General features: G+C 37.7%; 1 protein-coding gene and 1 pseudogene across 1 annotated transcript in view; one reads left to right on the forward strand and one right to left on the reverse strand.

Moving 5' to 3' along the window:
- CPD (carboxypeptidase D) overlaps positions 1-17,962 on the forward strand; it is a 66,350-nt gene that overhangs the window by 32,083 nt on the left and 16,305 nt on the right. Inside the window, exons 5-12 of the mRNA XM_003416800.4 lie at positions 2,178-2,527; positions 2,948-3,139; positions 4,686-4,853; positions 7,741-7,850; positions 9,434-9,536; positions 10,001-10,143; positions 11,485-11,654; positions 13,015-13,338. Coding sequence (XP_003416848.1) covers positions 2,178-2,527; positions 2,948-3,139; positions 4,686-4,853; positions 7,741-7,850; positions 9,434-9,536; positions 10,001-10,143; positions 11,485-11,654; positions 13,015-13,338 — 1,560 coding nt within the window. The remainder of the gene's footprint in view (positions 1-2,177; positions 2,528-2,947; positions 3,140-4,685; positions 4,854-7,740; positions 7,851-9,433; positions 9,537-10,000; positions 10,144-11,484; positions 11,655-13,014; positions 13,339-17,962) is intronic.
- Positions 15,186-16,078, reverse strand: LOC111752504 (RWD domain-containing protein 4-like; annotated as a pseudogene).

Genomic DNA, 17,962 nt, shown 5'->3' on the forward strand with positions numbered 1-17,962 from the left:
CAAGCCTCTTTTTTATGTCTAAGACAGAAATATACTGCATTTTTTTGCAAATGACTCCCGCCTTCTGCATTTGTTTGCCAACCACACCTTCCCCCGCCGTGAGATATTTTCATAAGCACCGCTATGCCAATTTTTTTTTTTTACCTGTTGCTGTAAAAAAAATTAGAATGGCACACTTATGAGTACCTCATGGGAGAAGGGTACAGTTAGCAAACAAACGTAGGCGCACATTATTTACATAAAAATACGTAGTCCAAGAAATGTTATTTGCTGTGTCTGGCTCCCCACCCCCCCACCTTTTATAAAGAGAAAATATGATGGTGGAGTCTTTTGTCACATAGTCCAACAGGACAACTGGATGTGAAACATAATTGTAGCATTGGGAGGAAAGACAGTTTTGTTTTGTTTTTTAATTTATTTTGTTGTTGAGAATATACACAGCAAAACCTACATCAATTCAGTCATTTTATGTATACAATTCAGTGACATTGATTACATTCTTCAAGTTGTGCAGCCATTCTCACCCTTCTTTTCTGAGTTGTTCCTCCTCCATTAACATAAACTCACTGCCCCCTAAGATTGCTGTTGTCACTTTGATCCCATATAGATAGTTCTTAAAAGAGCATAATGCACAAGGCAGTTTTTTTTTTTTTTACTAGTTAAGCTAAACTATTGTTTGGTTTTAAGAATACCTCAGGGGATATTTTCAGTTTAAGTTTTGTAGATTATCTCAGGGCAATAGTTTCAGGTTACAAGCCCAAGAGACAGAAAGGGCCACATAAACCAGAGACTGCATCATCCTGAGACCAGAAGAACTAGATGGTGCCCGGCTACAACCGATGACTGCCCTGACAGGGAACACAACAGAGAACCCCTGAGGGAGCAGAAGAGCAGTGGCATGCAGACCCCAAATTCTCGTAAGACCAGACTTAATGGTCTGACTGAGACTAGAAGGATCCCAGTGGTCATGGCCCCCAGACCTTCTGTTGCCCCAGGACAGGTACCATTCCTGAAGCTAACTCTTCAGACATGGATTGGACTGGACAATGGGTTGGAGAGGGATGCTGGTGAGGAGTGAGCCTCTTGGATCAGGTGGACACTTGAGACTACATTGGCATCTCCTGCCTGGAGGGGAGATGAGAGGGTGGAGGGGGTTAGAAGCTGGTGAAAAGGACACAAAAAGAGAGAGTGGAGGGAGAGAGCAGGCTGTCTCATTAGGGGGAGAGTAATTGGGAATGTGTAGCAAGGTGTATATGGGTCCTTGTGTGAGAGGCTGACTTGATTTGTAAACTTTCACTTAAAGCACAATAAAAATTATTTAAAAAAAAAAAAACAGTTTCAGGAATTCATCCAGCCCCCCATGGCTCCAGAAAGTCTGGAGTCCACGATAATTTAAAATTCTGTTCTGCATTTTCCCTCTTTTGACAGGATTCTTTTTATAGAATCTTTGATCAAAATGTTCAGTAATGGTAGCCAGACACCATCCAGTTCTGGTCTCATGGCAAAGGAGGCAGTTGTTCATGGTGGCAATTAGCCACACATTCCAAATCTTCCTCCTATTCCCGACTCTCCTTGGAAGGACAGTTTTTAAAGCTTGACAAGATAGCTGTGTAAAGCATTGCTTCAAGGCTAATTGAATGCCTGTGTAGAAGAAACCCAGGGCTCTGTAAAAGACATTTGGAAGTGCTATTATCAGCTTTTTAATATATGAAATGAGTGATTTCCCACCTCCCCTGGAAACCTTTCTGGAAGCTCACTTTGATAAGGATTTAATTAATAACCTTTAACTTAATTCTGAACTTTCCTATCTGGGACAGTGTTTGGGATGTCAGTATGATAATTTATTCTTTGAGTACTGTAGTAATGGTTACAATGGAGGGACAACCTCCAGCCTTCATCTTTCAGTGCATTTTTTCCTTTGAATGTAATGTTTTTATAAGCATTCTAGTGGGTGGTACTTGAGAAGATAGCAAGAGAAATAGTTCCTCAAACTCTTAATCTGGAATCTTTTGAGATAGTATCCTAAAACTCTTTAAGTTTATGCGTCTGTGTTTAGTTTGAGTTTTGATAGACCACTAAGTTCAAGAATATGAAAAGACTGCTGTGCTTTTTATAATGTTAAAGCATTGGGTTTTAATTTAACTCCAACACATCTGGCTTTTTGAATATTTCCTCAGGTATATGCCACTGACTTTTAATAATATAACTGTGAAAGAAGGACCGGCTACAGAGGTAAATTTTTCCCTTCGGCCAACTGTGACTTCGGTAATCCCTGACACAACTGAGGCTGTAGCAATTGCTAGCACGGTTGCTATACCTAATATTCCTCCTGGAACACCATCCTCACACCAGCCAATTCAGCCAAAGGACTTTCACCATCATCATTTCCCTGATATGGAAATCTTCTTGAGAAGGTTTGCCAATGAGTATCCTAACATCACTCGGCTTTATTCATTGGGAAAATCAGTAGAGTCAAGAGAACTTTATGTGATGGAGATATCTGATAATCCAGGTGTCCACGAGCCAGGTAACTGATACAGTCTTACAGAAAATTTCAGTAGTGCTTCTCAAAGCTATGTACTATGTTGCTGTGTTTCATCCAGAAAGGTCACCTGGGACAAAGAAGTGTCAGAAAAGAAGAAAATCCATTTGATAATCCATACTAGGCATGATATTTAACATATTGCATAGATTTAGATTCTCTTCTGCTACTATTTTTATTTTCCTATTATATGGTATTTATGTGTTTTGAACCTGCTTCTCAGACGTATATAGCAATAAGGAAGCTGTTTTACGTTTGTAAAGTTTTTTCCTACTTCCTCCTCCAAAATATATGTTTCATTAAATTTTCAGTTTAGAGCCTTTATATACATTTGGTGAAAAAATTATAGAAAATCTGTGATAACTGAAAAGAAAAAAGTCTTCCATGTAATTATTTTGTTTTCAGGTGAACCAGAATTTAAGTACATTGGAAATATGCATGGAAATGAAGTGGTTGGAAGAGAACTGCTCTTGAACCTCATTGAATACCTTTGTAAGAACTTTGGAACAGACCCTGAAGTAACAGACTTGGTTCGTAGCACTAGAATTCACCTTATGCCATCCATGAATCCTGATGGATATGAAAAGGCCCAGGAGGGTAAAGACTAGCTTCTTTCTTAATGCTTCATGTTTTGGTTATCATACAGCATGATTATCCAGGGGGTAGAAGAGAATTTGAACTGCTTATTTCTCTGGAATTTGTTCTTCTGATTTGTCATTTATAATTGACTGTAGCTCTTGTTTTTTATGGGTAGCTCTTGTATTCTTGTGAGATAGGCCAGTCCATTCAACAATTATATGATCAAGTTTGTATTTAATAGAGTTTTCCTTCCACTTTGGTAATGGCTCTTATTTACCAAAAACAGTGTAAGATTTTTACAAATTATTCCATTTTAACAATAGTTCTTGCTAAGTTATTGTATTGAGAACCTTATAAATGAGAAATCAAACCAAATATCTTCTGAAACTGGTGATTCTGTTTTGACTCTCAGTTCTATTCCCCATGTATATTTTAACCTGCTAAATTATTGACTTTATATTCCTCTGCCTCCTCTAGGCAAGGCCGTCTGTCCTGGGGCAATATAATATGTGCAGGGAGAACAGCATGCTCACACAGGCCACCTTATGCAGAACACTAGGGCAGTGAGAATCCGTTTTTCCCAAGCCAGGAGAGTAGAATACTAAAACCAAAAACACTCAAACCTGATGCCATTGAGTCGACTCTGACTCATAGCAACCCTACAGGACAGAGTAGAACTGCCCTGTAGGGCTTCCAAGGAGTGCCTGGTGGATTCAAACTGCCAACCTTTTGGTTACTAGCAGAGCTCTTAACCACTGTGCCACCAGGGCTCCCACAATATGCAACTACATGATTTCTCACCTGCATTGACTTGGCCAATGGGAGAATCAGTTGGTCATTAGTACCAAGAAGCTCTCTTCAACAAATAGGCTCAGGTTAACCCTTATCTGTGTTATCAAATCCTTTCCCTAAGGACCCTTCCCACATTCTTCACCAGGCCTTTCTGGAAGGTGGAACTCATTACCACTTGTACACCCTTCAATAATGTTTTCTTTATTCACTTGCAATTTTTTTTTTTTCTCATTATGACAGCAAGAGGGCTTCCAACTCACACTAGAATGAAATATGCACAGTGACGCTCAAGTTGAACCCTTCCTCTTCCATCTGGTTAAACTTCCAACTACGTTCTTGGCTAACTTTACTTTTTTGTGGTCACTTTAATAATAGCCTACCACAATTTTCTTCTTTTCATTTGATCTGTTTTTTACAGTCTTAGTGACCTGTGTACCAGTACAATAGATCAGTGATGCTCATTGTATGTGGACTATTGACAGTTGAGCAATACTTTAATATAATGTGTATAAATGGATTTCATTTTCCCTTGAAGTATAACCAGAGGCCCGAAACTAAAGTATAAAGGTTTTACCTCTCTGTTCAGTAGATCTGGAAGAGATCGATTGTTTAAATGTACAATATAAAAAAGATACCTGTTTTAATCATGTGATGGATCATAGTGAAGCCTGATATGTTCACACTTATCTTTGAGTTAAGATAGCTTAAGTAGTATTATTGGATTAAAATATAAGTGAAACTTGGCTTTAATTTGAATCCTGTTATCATATAGGAGATTCGATAAGTGTAGTTGGCAGAAACAACAGCAACAACTTTGACCTGAACCGAAATTTCCCAGACCAGTTCGTCCAGATCACAGATCCTACCCAACCAGAAACTATTGCCGTGATGAGCTGGATGAAGGCATATCCATTTGTACTGTCAGCAAACCTGCATGGAGGTATGGCCACTTTTTAGAGATGTGGTATCAAAACCTTGGTGCGGTTGGGGGTAGGCATCCTCAGTCACACAGACAGGTTTCTTTCCGTGATGTATTTTGTTTTCTTATCTTAAAATCTATAAATGGGTTTTGAAATCTTGGGAAAGAAGTTTAAAAGAGGATTTCTTTGCTGCCAAGTTAACAATTTTAAAGAGTTTTGTAAGACTATAGAGAAAAGCAGGATTCCTTTTTGTAAATTTCTATGTGAATTATTATTTTTTTATTGAGGTGAAATTCACGTTAGCATAAAATTAAACATTTTAACGTGAACAACCGATTGGCATGTAGTGAATTCACAGCATTGTGCCACCACCACCTCTATCTACTTTCAAAACATTTTCCTCTCCCCTAAAGGAAACCCCATGCCTATTAAGCAGTTGTCCCCATTCTCAGCCCCTGACCACCACAAATCTCCATTCTGTCTCTATGAATTTACCTACTCTGAATGTTTCATATAAATGGAATTATACAGTATGTGACCTTTTGTGCCTGGCTTCTTTAACTTAACGTAATGTTGTTTGTGGCATATCCACAGAGTAGTGGGTATCAGTATGTCATTCCTTTTTATGCCATTGTTTGTACATACCACAATTTTTTAAATCTATTTATCTATTGATGGGCATTTGGGCTGTTCCCATCTTTTGGCAATTGTGAATAGTGCTTCTATGAAAATGCATATACATGTATTTATTTGAGTATCAGTTTTTTATTCTTTTTTTTTTTTAATTTTTATTGTGCTTTAAGTCAAAGTTTACAAATCAAGTCAGTCTCTCATACAAAATCTTATATACGCCTTGCTGTGCATTCCTAGTTGCTCTCCCCTAATGAGACAGCACACTCCTTCTCTCCACCCTGATTCCTGTGTCCGTTCAGCCAGCTTCTGTCCCCCTCTGCCTTCTCATCTCCCTTCCAGACAGAAGCTGGCCACGTAGACTCATGTGTCTACTTGAGCCACGAAGCTCACTCCTCACCAGTATCATTTTCTATCTCATAGTCCAGTCCAATCTCTGTCCAAAGAGTTGGCTTTGGGAATAGTTCCAGTCTTGGGCTAACTGAAGGTCTGGCGATCAGTCAGACAATTAAGTCTTGTCTTTTTGCGAGAATTTGAGGTCTGCATCCCACTGCTTTCCTGTCCCATCAGGGATTCTCTGTTCTATTCCCTGTCAGGGCGGTCATCGGTTGTAGCCAGGCACCATCTAGTTCTACCGGTCTCAGGCTGATGTAGTCTTTAATTTATGTGGCTCTTTTCTTTCTCTTCGGCTCATAATTACCTTGTATCTTTGGTGTTCTTCATTCTCCTTTGATCCAGGTGGGTGGAGACCAATTGAAGCATCTTAGATGGCCACTTGCTAGTATTTAATGCCCCAGACTCCACTCTCCAAAGTAGGATGCAGAATGTTTTCTTAATAGATTTTATTATGCCAGTTCACAGAGATGTCCCCTGAAACCATGGTCCCCAAAACCCCACCCCTGCTACTCTGGCCTTCGGAGTGTTCGGTTTATTCAGGAAACTTCTTTCCTTTTGGTTTAGACCAGTTGTGCTGACCTCTCCTATATTGTGTGTTGTCTTTCCCCTCACCTAAAATAGTTCTTATCTACTATCTCATTAGTGAATACCCCTCTCCCTCTCTCCCTCCCCACTCTTGTAACCATCAAAGAATAATTTCTTCTCTGTTTAAACTATTTCTTGAGTTCTTAAAATAGTGGTCTCAGTTTTTTATTCCTTTGAGCATATACCTAGGAGTGGAATAGCTAGGTCATGTGGTAACTCTATTTTTAACTTTTTGAGGAACCGCCAAATTGTTTTACATAGTGGCTGAACCATTTTACATGGCCATCAGCCGTGTGTGTACAAGGGTTCCAGTTTCTCCACATATTCCCTAACACATGTTATTTTCTACTTTTTTAAATTATAGCCATTCTTTTTTTTTTTTTTTAATGGGTGTGTTGTTATCATAGGCTGGATTAATTCATCAAAATCCAAGTTAAATATCTTCCTTCACTTTAATCCCCATGAAGTGGCATAAAAAAGGACAAAGATGAATGGTTCAATAGAAGGCAGTACAAATGGACAGATGAACAAATGAACAGTGGGAGTAATAGGAAGAAAGAGTTTAACCCTATGGTTGGGCAGTTGGGGTGTGTAGCTCAGACTTTTGCCTGAGATGCACCCCTAACTGCATTATGCCCTGTGGGGAGCATGAAGGAAGTTGATATTTTTTACATATGCTTTAAAGCATCCCTTTCTTTACCTTAGGTCATATGATATAGTTTCTAATATGAAAAGCCATGGTATAATTTCTAATATGACTATAAGAGAAATTTTTAGCTTTTTTTCTGAGCATGAAATTAAGAGATCTGGGTTCCAGGGCTGGCTCTGGTGTCCATAAGTCATTTAACCTCACTATGTTTTAGATTCCATATCTGTAAAATGAGGAGGATGGATTAGTTGGGCTTCAAGAGTCCCTTCTTATTTTAAAACCCTTAAACATATGTGAATTTTACTGAAAAAGTATCAAATTTTGCTCATTTTTCTGATCTAATTATTATAAAAGTAAAATTGTTTGAATTATATCTGTATACTTCAGCTTTCAGCTCTGACACATAAATCTCTCCTGTAAATTCAGGTGAACTCCCAAGACCTTTCCAGTTAAGGTGCTCTTTAGAGTTGTGCATAGCTATTTATTTTCTTACTTGTCCACTTTTCTTTTCCATTGAAGACATTAGCTGGTAGCCTTGGCAAATTTTATTGGTTTCTTTCTCTGGCAGTATCGTGAAAAGCTTGGTTTATGTTAATGAGCCACCTTGAAACAGATAACATGACACATTTTCCTCTTTTCCTTTGTAGGTTCTTTGGTGGTGAACTACCCTTATGATGATGATGAACAAGGGCTTGCAACATATAGTAAATCACCAGATGATGCTGTGTTTCAACAAATAGCACTTTCTTATTCCAAGGTAAGCCTGTGTTTAAACATGTTGTCATTAGGTACCATCGAGTAGGTCCAACTCATAGTGACCTTATGTAAACAGAATGAAACACTGCCCAGACCTATGCCATCCTCACAATCTTTGCTATGCTTGGGCCCTTGGTTGCAGCCACTGTGTCTTTCTAACTCATTGAGGGTCTTCTTTTTCACTGACCCTCTGCTTTACCAAGCATGATGTCCTTCTACAGGGACTGGTCCCTACTGATAACATGTCCAAAGTACCTGAGACAAAGTCTCGCCATCCATGCTTCTAATGAGTGTTCTTCCAAGACAGATTTGTTTGTTCTTCTGGCAGTCCATGGTACATTCAACATTCTTCACTAACACCATAATTCAAAGGCATCAACTCTTCTTTGGTCTTCTTTATTCATTGTCCAGCTTTCCTATGCATATGACGTGATTGAAAATGCCATGGCGCACATTAGTCCTCAAAGTGACATCTTTGCTTTTCAACACTTCAAAGAAGTCTTTTGCAGCAGATTTTCCCAATGCAGTGCATCATTTGATTTCTTGACTGCTTCTTCCATGGGCGTTGGTTGTGGATCCAAGTAAAATGAAATTCTTGGCAACTTCAATCTTTTCTTCATTTATCATGATGTTGCTTATTAGTCCAGTTGTGAGGATTTTTGTTTTCTTTATGTAAACATAAGATGCTATAAAATTAATTCTTTTGTTTAAAAAAAAAATGCCTTAAATGCCCTGTAAGATTCAGGCCAAGTGCTTTCTTCTTATTTAAGCTTCCCGTGATCCCTCTAGGGCAGCTTAGGACTTTTGCTCCTATTCCTCCTTGCTTTTGAAAATATTATATATATTGGTTTCCTAGGGCTGCTGTAGCAAAATACCAGAAACTGGATGGCTTATGAGAAAAGAAATTTATCATAACAGGCCAAGAAAATTGTTGTATAGTGTGCATTCGGAGCACAGAGGGACAGCTCAGTCCCTCCAGAAGCCAGGGAAAGCTGCTTTACATTGTATGTGTATTATCTTTTTTGGACTTTTAAGTTCCTTGAAAGCATGAAATCAAAGTATGAATATGAGCAGATTTTTTGTGGGGGGGACAGGGACAAGATTTAGTCTGGGTTTTCTATTACTTGTAATTACAAGTAACAAATGAAGTCTTTGATACTTTTTTTATAAATCACATTTAATTTTGATTTTTAAAAATAAATAATAAATTCACATAGTCAAAAGTTATGGCATAGAATGCTATGCATTGAAAGATCTCATTGTTTCCCATGGTCCCGTCTATCCCGTTCCTATTCTACACACACCCTATTTGTAACCACTTTTATTATTTTCCTACAACCCTCCGGTTTTTTTTGATGGAGACATAAGAAAAAGAAATATAAATTATTCCCTTCCTTCTTACACAAAAAGTTGCATAGTATCTACATTGATCTACATTTGGCTTTTTTCACTAAGCAGTATGTCCTGGAGATCATCCCAGACTCAGTCGTTAGTATTCTTTTGAGAAAAAGAAGAAATGTCAGTTAAATGAATGTCCATATTGCTAGAGGGCATTCACTGTAAATTTTTGTTTTTGTTTTTCAGGAAAATTTCCAGATGTTTCAAGGTAGACCTTGTAAGAATATATACCCTACCGAATATTTCCCTCATGGAATAACAAATGGAGCTAACTGGTATAATGTCCCAGGTAAAGATTATTTTATATCAAGGCCGTGGAATCTGATGGAATTTTTCCCCCTGAATGGTGCTGCCTGTCACTGATCTTTTAATTTTGAGAAAATCAATCTTTTAAAAATATTTTGAAATCTTGCAAAAATATTTAGTTAAAAGCATTCAAAATAACTTTTTCAGCTGTTTAAAAATTCTGTGCACTTTGAGTAAAAGTAATATACTGAAACTTGGTGAAAGTGTTCTATTTTACTTCTGCTTGTTACGAAGAACCTTAGATGTGCTAATGGAAGAGTGAATGTGCGGGTGCTTTACCTGTGTCACACGCATCAAAGAGCCCTCACAGGAACACATTATTGTTTTTTAACCAAATGTTGATGAAAAAATGAGTTTTGCTTTTTACTAGGAGTTCTGCTCATCTTTTGGGATCTGAGCTATTCAGAACTTCTTCAGAGTGAGTGATTGTAATTTTTTAACCTTTAGGTGGTATGCAAGACTGGAACTACTTACACACAAATTGCTTTGAAGTGACTGTTGAACTAGGTTGTGTGAAATATCCATTTGAGAAAGACCTGCCAAAACTTTGGGAACAGAATCGAAGATCTCTAATCCAGTTTATGAAACAGGTGACTATTCTGGAATGAACTAAGAAATTTCTCTCAAGAACAAGATTTCTGTGTACATGTGGTTTTCATGCAGTGATTTTAGAATACACACTTTTGAGCCCAATTTGACCCATTCTTGGTTTAGGACCTTTACCTAGAAAATTCATGGATTGAAACGGGTTTATTTGTACATGTAGGGAAGAGTTGAAGAAAATGATTAAATAGGTAGTTAAGTTTTGCTCTTAATGGTTAGTGATCGCATTTGATTCTGTCTTTATGTAAGGCTAACTTAAATTGGATACTATCCTAAGCATAAGTGATAGAAAAATGGCCTATGGGGTAAATGTTTCTATTCTTTCTCTTTTTGCCAGTGATTTACTGTGAAACGATTAATTTCCTTTTGTTTGGATATGCATTGTGGCCAGTAGGTAAAGACTATAAGAAATATGCTAATGGTTAATTAGGATAATCCGACTAATACTTTGTGCCTGTACTTTTCCGCCTCATTCTTTGTGTTGAATAGTGAGGCATTAAGCCTGTGAGTTTGCATACTAATTTTTAAAAACATTTTATTCTGAAAAATTTTAGACATACAGAAAAGTTGGAAGGTTGGTACAATTTGAGACAGTCTTATTGTTATGCCTACATTTAACAATTGTTAATATTTTGCTGTATTTGCCTTCCCAAAAAAACTTATATTTAAATTATAGCCATATATGTACACACACATTTTTTGCTGAACTAATTCAAACTAAACTGCAGATGTTATCATATTTTACCCCTAAATATTTCAGCATGCATCTCCTAAAAATAAGAATATTGTCTTATATAATCAAATGTCATTTATCTCAGCTGAGAAAATTAACAGACATCCCTAATATTACCTAATACCTAGTCTGTAATCAAATTTCTCCCACTTGTCCCCAAAATATCCTTTTATAGCTGTATTTTAGAGTGAGGATCTAGTCAAGATTCATATATTGCATTTGATATATTGTATCTCTTTACTCTTTTAACCTAGACTAGCTCTTTCATTTTTTTTAATGATTTTTTTTGAAGAGGCCAGGTCAGTTTACTTGTAGAATGTTCCAGATTTTGAATTTGTGAGAATATGCTAAAGTTTGAACAGTGTTATTTATATTCCTCATAATAAAGACAAACCTAGCCTATGAAAAAATAGCCTTCTAGAAACTAAAAAGTTTTGTTTAATGAGTACTCACATTTAGCTCTACTCTGAACTCCTAAATTCCTGTTTGCTCCATACTTTTACATTATTAAAAATCTGTTATTTTGTCATGTGAGCTCACAACGTAAGTAGGTGATGATTTTTACCATTGAAATCTGGTGTCCTATCTTACCCAGGTTCATCAAGGTGTCAGAGGATTTGTCCTAGATGCCACAGATGGCAGGGGTATACTAAATGCCACCATTAGTGTTGCCGAAATCAATCACCCAGTAACTACTTACAAAACTGGAGACTACTGGCGTCTCTTGGTTCCAGGAACTTATAAAATCACAGCATCTGCTCGAGGGTGAGTGACTGCTTTGAAATAGAGTGTTTGGGGATAAGACAAACATGCTCCATTCTGGAAGATTATTACCAGAAAGCCCTAGAAAAGCTGCTCAGCAACTTTAGTTAAATATTGGGACGTTTAGAGCTTGTTACTCTTCTGACTCCTCTAGTGACAATGTGACTACACTAACTAAAAAAACTAGCAGATGTAAAATCTGTGAAATTAAGCACCCTAGCAGTGGCCCGTTTTACCTTCCTCCTCCTCTCTTGATCATCTGCCCCCTGTCCAGATTTAGAAGCCATAGTGAATAATCTTCTTCACTATTGGTAAAAATTCTGGGGAGCATCTGTTAGTTGAAAAAAAAAACAATATTCCTGCCCTGCTGCACATTTTTAGTCATGTTATCCAGTGAATACCACCACTTAACATTTGTACCGTTTTAAAAAGCCTTTTAAAGAGCTTTCACAGACACTTGTTTTTTACTGTTGTAATTTGCCTCATTGCTTTCTGAAATTTACTTCTTATCACCAGTTCTCTAAGTAAGACTGCCGTCATTTTTTCACGTTTTCTTTCCACAAAGATAAATTTCTTGAAAAAAGAGTGAATGAACTTATGACCTTTTATTTTTTCTGAAAAAATTTATCTTTTCCCTCCTTTGCAGCTTAAAATTAGAACTACTTGGCTGCTTAGTCCAAAGCTTATCATTTTTACCCCCTTACTGTTTTCTTTTTTATGTTTTGATAAGAGTAGCTGTTACTGCAGGATATTTTTCCCTCCTTCTACTGGCTGTCCTGTTTCTGAACCGTTAGTTGAACAGTCATTGGAGTAAGAGTAAATACATGAAAACATTTTTAGCTACTGTGACTTTTTAAAAATGATTTTTCAAATATCTAGTGTCCAGAAATGGATGAGTTAAAACTTGCACTAATAAGTAATAAGATCTTTTCTATTTCAGTTTTGGCCTAGTACTAGATAAACTAAAGCAGCAAGGTATCCGAAAAATATGGCAAGAAGGATGTGTTTGGTAGAGAATATCCTGTTAGTACATCTCAAACCTTCTACCCACGTACCCTGATGGCAGACAAGTGTAGTCAGATTCCAAAAGACATGAGGATATGCATTGCAAGCGCAAAATTTCTTTTGAAGTCATGTTTATAATCTTAAGAACTCATTCATGTTTTACAGTGAACCATATATCTGTTCATCGTTTATTAATATTTTAAAAACTTAAATTATTACAAAGTTAAAAGTTTGACTCTTTGGAAAGATGTAGCACGTTTATCCCAAGCTCTCATGTACCTTCCACACGTTTCTGTTTTCCCAGGGCTTGGGTACTCCAGCTGAAGAAGTCTGGCTCTGATCTGTCTCTCTATTACAGGTATAATCCAGTTACCAAAAATGTGACCGTGAAGAGTGAAGGTGCTATTCAGGTCAACTTCACACTTGTTCGATCTTCAACAGATTCAAACAGTGAATCAAAAAAAGGAAAGGGGGATAGCACCAACACTGATGGTGCCAGTGATCCAACTACTAAAGAGTTTGAAACTTTAATTAAAGACCTTTCAGCTGAAAATGGTTTGGAAGACCTCATTTTACGTTCCTCTTCAAATCTGGCTCTCTATCGATACCATTCATACAAAGACTTATCAGAGTTTCTGAGAGGACTTGTAATGAACTATCCACAGATTACAAATCTTACCAGGTAGGGGTCATCATCTTACTGTTTTACTGCCTTTTCTTTTCTTTTTGTGTGTGTGTGTACAATTCCGAGTTTATTGCTTATTAATTTTGTCATTCCACACAATTTTGAATAAACAGGCTTTGAGAAAATACACTGGGAGTGTTAAACAGATGATGGCAATATAGACGAAAATGTTCAAGTAGTTTACATAAGGTAATGAGAGGCACCACTGCTGCCATCACCCCCAGAAATCTCTACACTTCATATAAAAAGAGTAAAAGTAGTTCATTGTCATTTAACTAGCATTCTTTGTAATTGATGAAGCACACTAAGTCTGAACAATTCCAGAATCTTCACTAGCAGATCTAGCAGTTTCAGTTTCTTTAGAAAACAAGAAAGCAAACAAATCCACACAACAACAAAAAAAATTACAGACACACAATTCCAAAACAAAAGTTGGCATATTCCAGTGGTCCTGAATTTTAATGTTTCTATCAAGAAATAAAATGTGATTCGGCTTTTGCAAATGAGATTAAACTCCTTCACTGTTATTAAACTTTATAATCCAAAGATTTAACTGAAGCCAATGTTACTAACCCAGTAAAAACCATGCATACAACTCAAAAATCTACTTTTATGCTAAGGTAACTTCCTAGAAATCAGTTATTCTTTAAAAAGTCAGATCCAGGCTTCACAGGTATAAATTGAGGAACTAACATTTTTACCCTTCCTGATACCACAGCATTAATTCTAAGTGTTTTTAAAGCTGGGAGGTATACACAGAATAACTGTATACATTGACATAAACATCAATAATTTTTCCTGATACATTAAAACTATACCGATAGTTTCCTCTATTAATGATTTTAAAAATCAAGCATGTACTACAGTTTAGCATTTGAAAGACTTTATGTCTGTTGTAACAGAGATGCTCAGGTTGAGAAATACGTTCGCATGCTTGAAAAGACTCTTAAAAAGAAACAAAACTTGAATGTGTTTTGTGTTAAACCATTTAGAAGACCTCAATTATCAAACAACTAAAAACACACAATAGCAGATAAATAAGAATTTATTAAGATCATTGTTTCAAACAATAAAAAAATTAAATATTCAGGCATCTTTTACTCCATCATGGTATAGGCAACAAAGAGAAATGTTTCAAATAAGAGTCAGCACTTCTATTTAAAATGCTTTCTAATGTATTTGGCAGATTTTTCTTTTAATATTCTCCTATTTCGTATACCATTGAAAGCTCTCATTGATTATATATCTTGACCAAAATGAAAAGTATAAACAGATACTCATTTATTAAAAAGAAGCAATTCACCCTTGAAAAATAAAAAGGAACTATAATGAGTATTATGTATAAAGTCCAAATACCAGTATTGGAATTTCTTCAAAGCAATTTATGCTTCAGTAATTAAAAGAAGAAAGGAATGAAGACTTTATTGAAGATAAAAAAAAAAGACGCCTATTAATATGGATCATGCTGCCAAATAATAGTTCACTCAGTTATTTTGCATGAGTGGATGAGGGTTTGAAAAGGATCACAGCCACTAGAATAAGGTCATATAAATCAACACGGAGTATTTATATGTTCCACATATTTTTCCATTTACAGCACCTGACAGGCTTTGCAAGTATATTAAACAGTAACATTTTCACCTTTGGTGAAGGCAAGTTTGTGAAGATACTACAACTAGATCTCTTCGTGAACTTTTAGCATAAACATTTTTAATATGAGAAACATAGAAAAAATTGTTATATAAAAAGGCACCTCAGTATCAGAAAAAAGTAATGAAAGATTTTGAACCAAACCTTGTTTACTTTTTTAAAGGATGTGCCCTCCTTGACTCAGATTCCAAGCGTTATTCATCATCTTTAGACCCAGCTTAGCTTAAACGCTTCACCGCATCATCCCAGTTCCAGCCTCAGGGGGGTTCCCCTTTGTGATCTGTTTTATCTGCCAGCTCACATTCCTGGGGTTTTGAAAATTGTTCTTTTTTGTGACTTGATGGGGCTGTATTAGAAGCTTCAACTGAGATGATATTGCTTATGGGTGTTGTAGAATTAATAGGACGGTGATTCTCCTTGTCCTTTGCGTATTCAAATAACTTATAGGTCACAGCAGTTCCAAGATTAACTTCACCTGCTTCTTGTAACTTGGCTAATATACTCTGCTTTACAGCTGATGATACGGTGATGTTTAAAAAAAAGTCCTTCATAGATACAATGGGAGTTGTTTGAGGATATGTTTCTGTCCAGGAAATCTCTATTAAGAAGGCTCTGGGCTCACCATTTTCCCCTATCCTTTACTGAAATGAAACGACTTAATTGCCAGAAAATTTTATCTCCTTTGTAAATAGAACGTAATGCTTCTAGTTCCATCTCCTGGTCCTCTTTGGCACTCATCACATTGGCCATGGGGCATCTCCCAGGCGAACAACCTTTGCAGTGACTGAAAGAGTGAGGGCAGTGGCCACGAGCCCTGATGTCCCCTTTGACGCCCCCTTTTATGCCCTCCCTCGGCTGCGGACACACCTTCCGCACTCACACACTCATGCACATGTCCGGCCCCCAGGCAACACAAAGCCGCCCTGTTTTACTGCCTTTTTTCTATTTTTTTTTTTTTGAAGAGGATACATTCAGCATTAGTCATATTGGATGGTTTTGTAGTTTATTTAGAAATATTTGGGAGTTGAATATATAGAGAATTGGCGTTTACTTATATTCCAATGGAGACCTTGGTGGTGTAGTAGTGGTTGAGTGCTACAGCTGCTGTCTTAGTCATCTAGTGCTACCATAACAGAAATACCATAAGTGGATGGCTTTAACAAAGAGAAATTTATTTCCTCACAGTATAAAGTAGGCTGAAAGTTCAAATTCAGGGTGTCGGCTCCAGGAGAAGGCTTTCTCTCTCTGTGGGCTCTGGAGGAAGGTCCTTGTCCTCAATCTTCCCATGGTCGAGGAGCTTTTCAGGCACAGGGACCCTGTGTCCGAAGGACGCACTGTGCTCCTGGCGCAGCTTTCTTGGTGGTATGAGGTCCCCAACTCTGCTTGCTTCCCTTTCATCTCTTGAGAGATAAAAGGTGGTGCAGTCCACACCCCAGGGAAATTTCCTTTACTTTGAATCAGGGAGGTGACCTGAGTGAGGGTGGTGTTACAATCCCACCCTGACCCTCTCAACATAAAATTATAATCACAAAATGGAGGACAACCACACAATACTGGGAATCATGGCCTAACCAAGTTGATACACGTTTTGGGGGGACATAATTCAATCCACGACAGTTGCTAACTAAAATGTTGGCATTTCGAACCCAGCAGGCGCTTCTTGGAAACTCCATGGAGCGCTTCTGCCCTGCGCTATAGGGTCGCTATCAGTCGGAGTCAACTCAATGGCAATGGATTTGGGTTTTTTGGGGTTTTTTTTGTTTTGTTTTATTTTCCAATAGATATTTGCTTGGAGAGCTTTCTAACAATGAATCTTAGGACCTTTTATGAGATACCAAAAACCCCAAACCCAGACTCCTTGTCGTCAACGATTCTGACTCATAGCAACCTTATAGGACAGAGTAGAATTGCCCTATAGGGTTTCCAAGGAGCAGCTGATGGATTCGAACTGCCGACCTTTTGGTTAGCAGCTGTGCCGCCAGAGCTCCTTATGAAGTACATTGGAGAAGAATTGCTTGTTAGATTAGCAGTGTATAGCCCATGCCGCCAGAAAATATAAAATTATTCCTCCTAATGATTGCTTAGATTGATGTTAAAACTCTTTCTACCACTTAGTTGCAGAATCATGGTCTGACAAAATGTTGCTTTAATTTGTTTTGTTTTGCTGAGAGCAAGGGAGGAATTTGGAAGGAAGTATAAGCTCACCTGCCCAGGATCATGTATAAAGTTTTTTCCAAGTAAAAAAATGAAGCGTGGTGCTGTCATTTCCTGTACTATAGTCTCTATTCACAAGGAGCCCTGGTGGCCCAGTGGTTAAGCACTTGGCTGCTAACCGAAAGGTTGGTGGTTTCAACCCACCAGCAGTTCCTGTAAAGATTAAAAAAAAAAAAAACCCACCGCTGTTGAGTTGATTCCAACTCATAGCGACCCTATAGGACAGAGTAGAACTGCCCCATAGAGTTTCCAAGGAGTGCCTGGTGGATTTGAACAGCTGACCTTTTGGAGTCTTGGAAACTGTGGGGCAGTTGTCCTTTGTCCTGTAGGGTCTTTATGAGTTGGAATCGACTCAGTGGCACACAACAACAAGTCTATTCACAGCCTCTGTTCCCTACAGCTTTGGGAACATCTGATTGAGGGTCCCAGGAAAATCTGCATTACTGAGTTATGTAAAACTGATGACTGAGATGGCCTTTACCTTCATTTTCTGGGACTTCTCTGCCTCACTTTCTTTATAGGTCCTCTTTAAAACTCACTGCGTTTGGGTGGATTCCAATTTATGGTGACCCTATAGGACAGAGTAGAACTGTCCCATAGGCTTTTCAAGGCTGAAATCTTCACAGAAGCAGACTGCCACATCTTTCTCCTGCAGAGCCGCTGATGGGTTCGAACTGCCTACCTTCTGGTTAGCAGCTGAGCACTTAGCCCCTAGGTCTTGTTATAGTTACTCCACAATTATTTCCATGATTTGTTG

The sequence above is a fragment of the Loxodonta africana genome, chromosome 18, assembly GCF_030014295.1.
Source record: "Loxodonta africana isolate mLoxAfr1 chromosome 18, mLoxAfr1.hap2, whole genome shotgun sequence".
In the NCBI taxonomy this organism is placed as follows: Eukaryota; Metazoa; Chordata; class Mammalia; order Proboscidea; family Elephantidae; genus Loxodonta; species Loxodonta africana.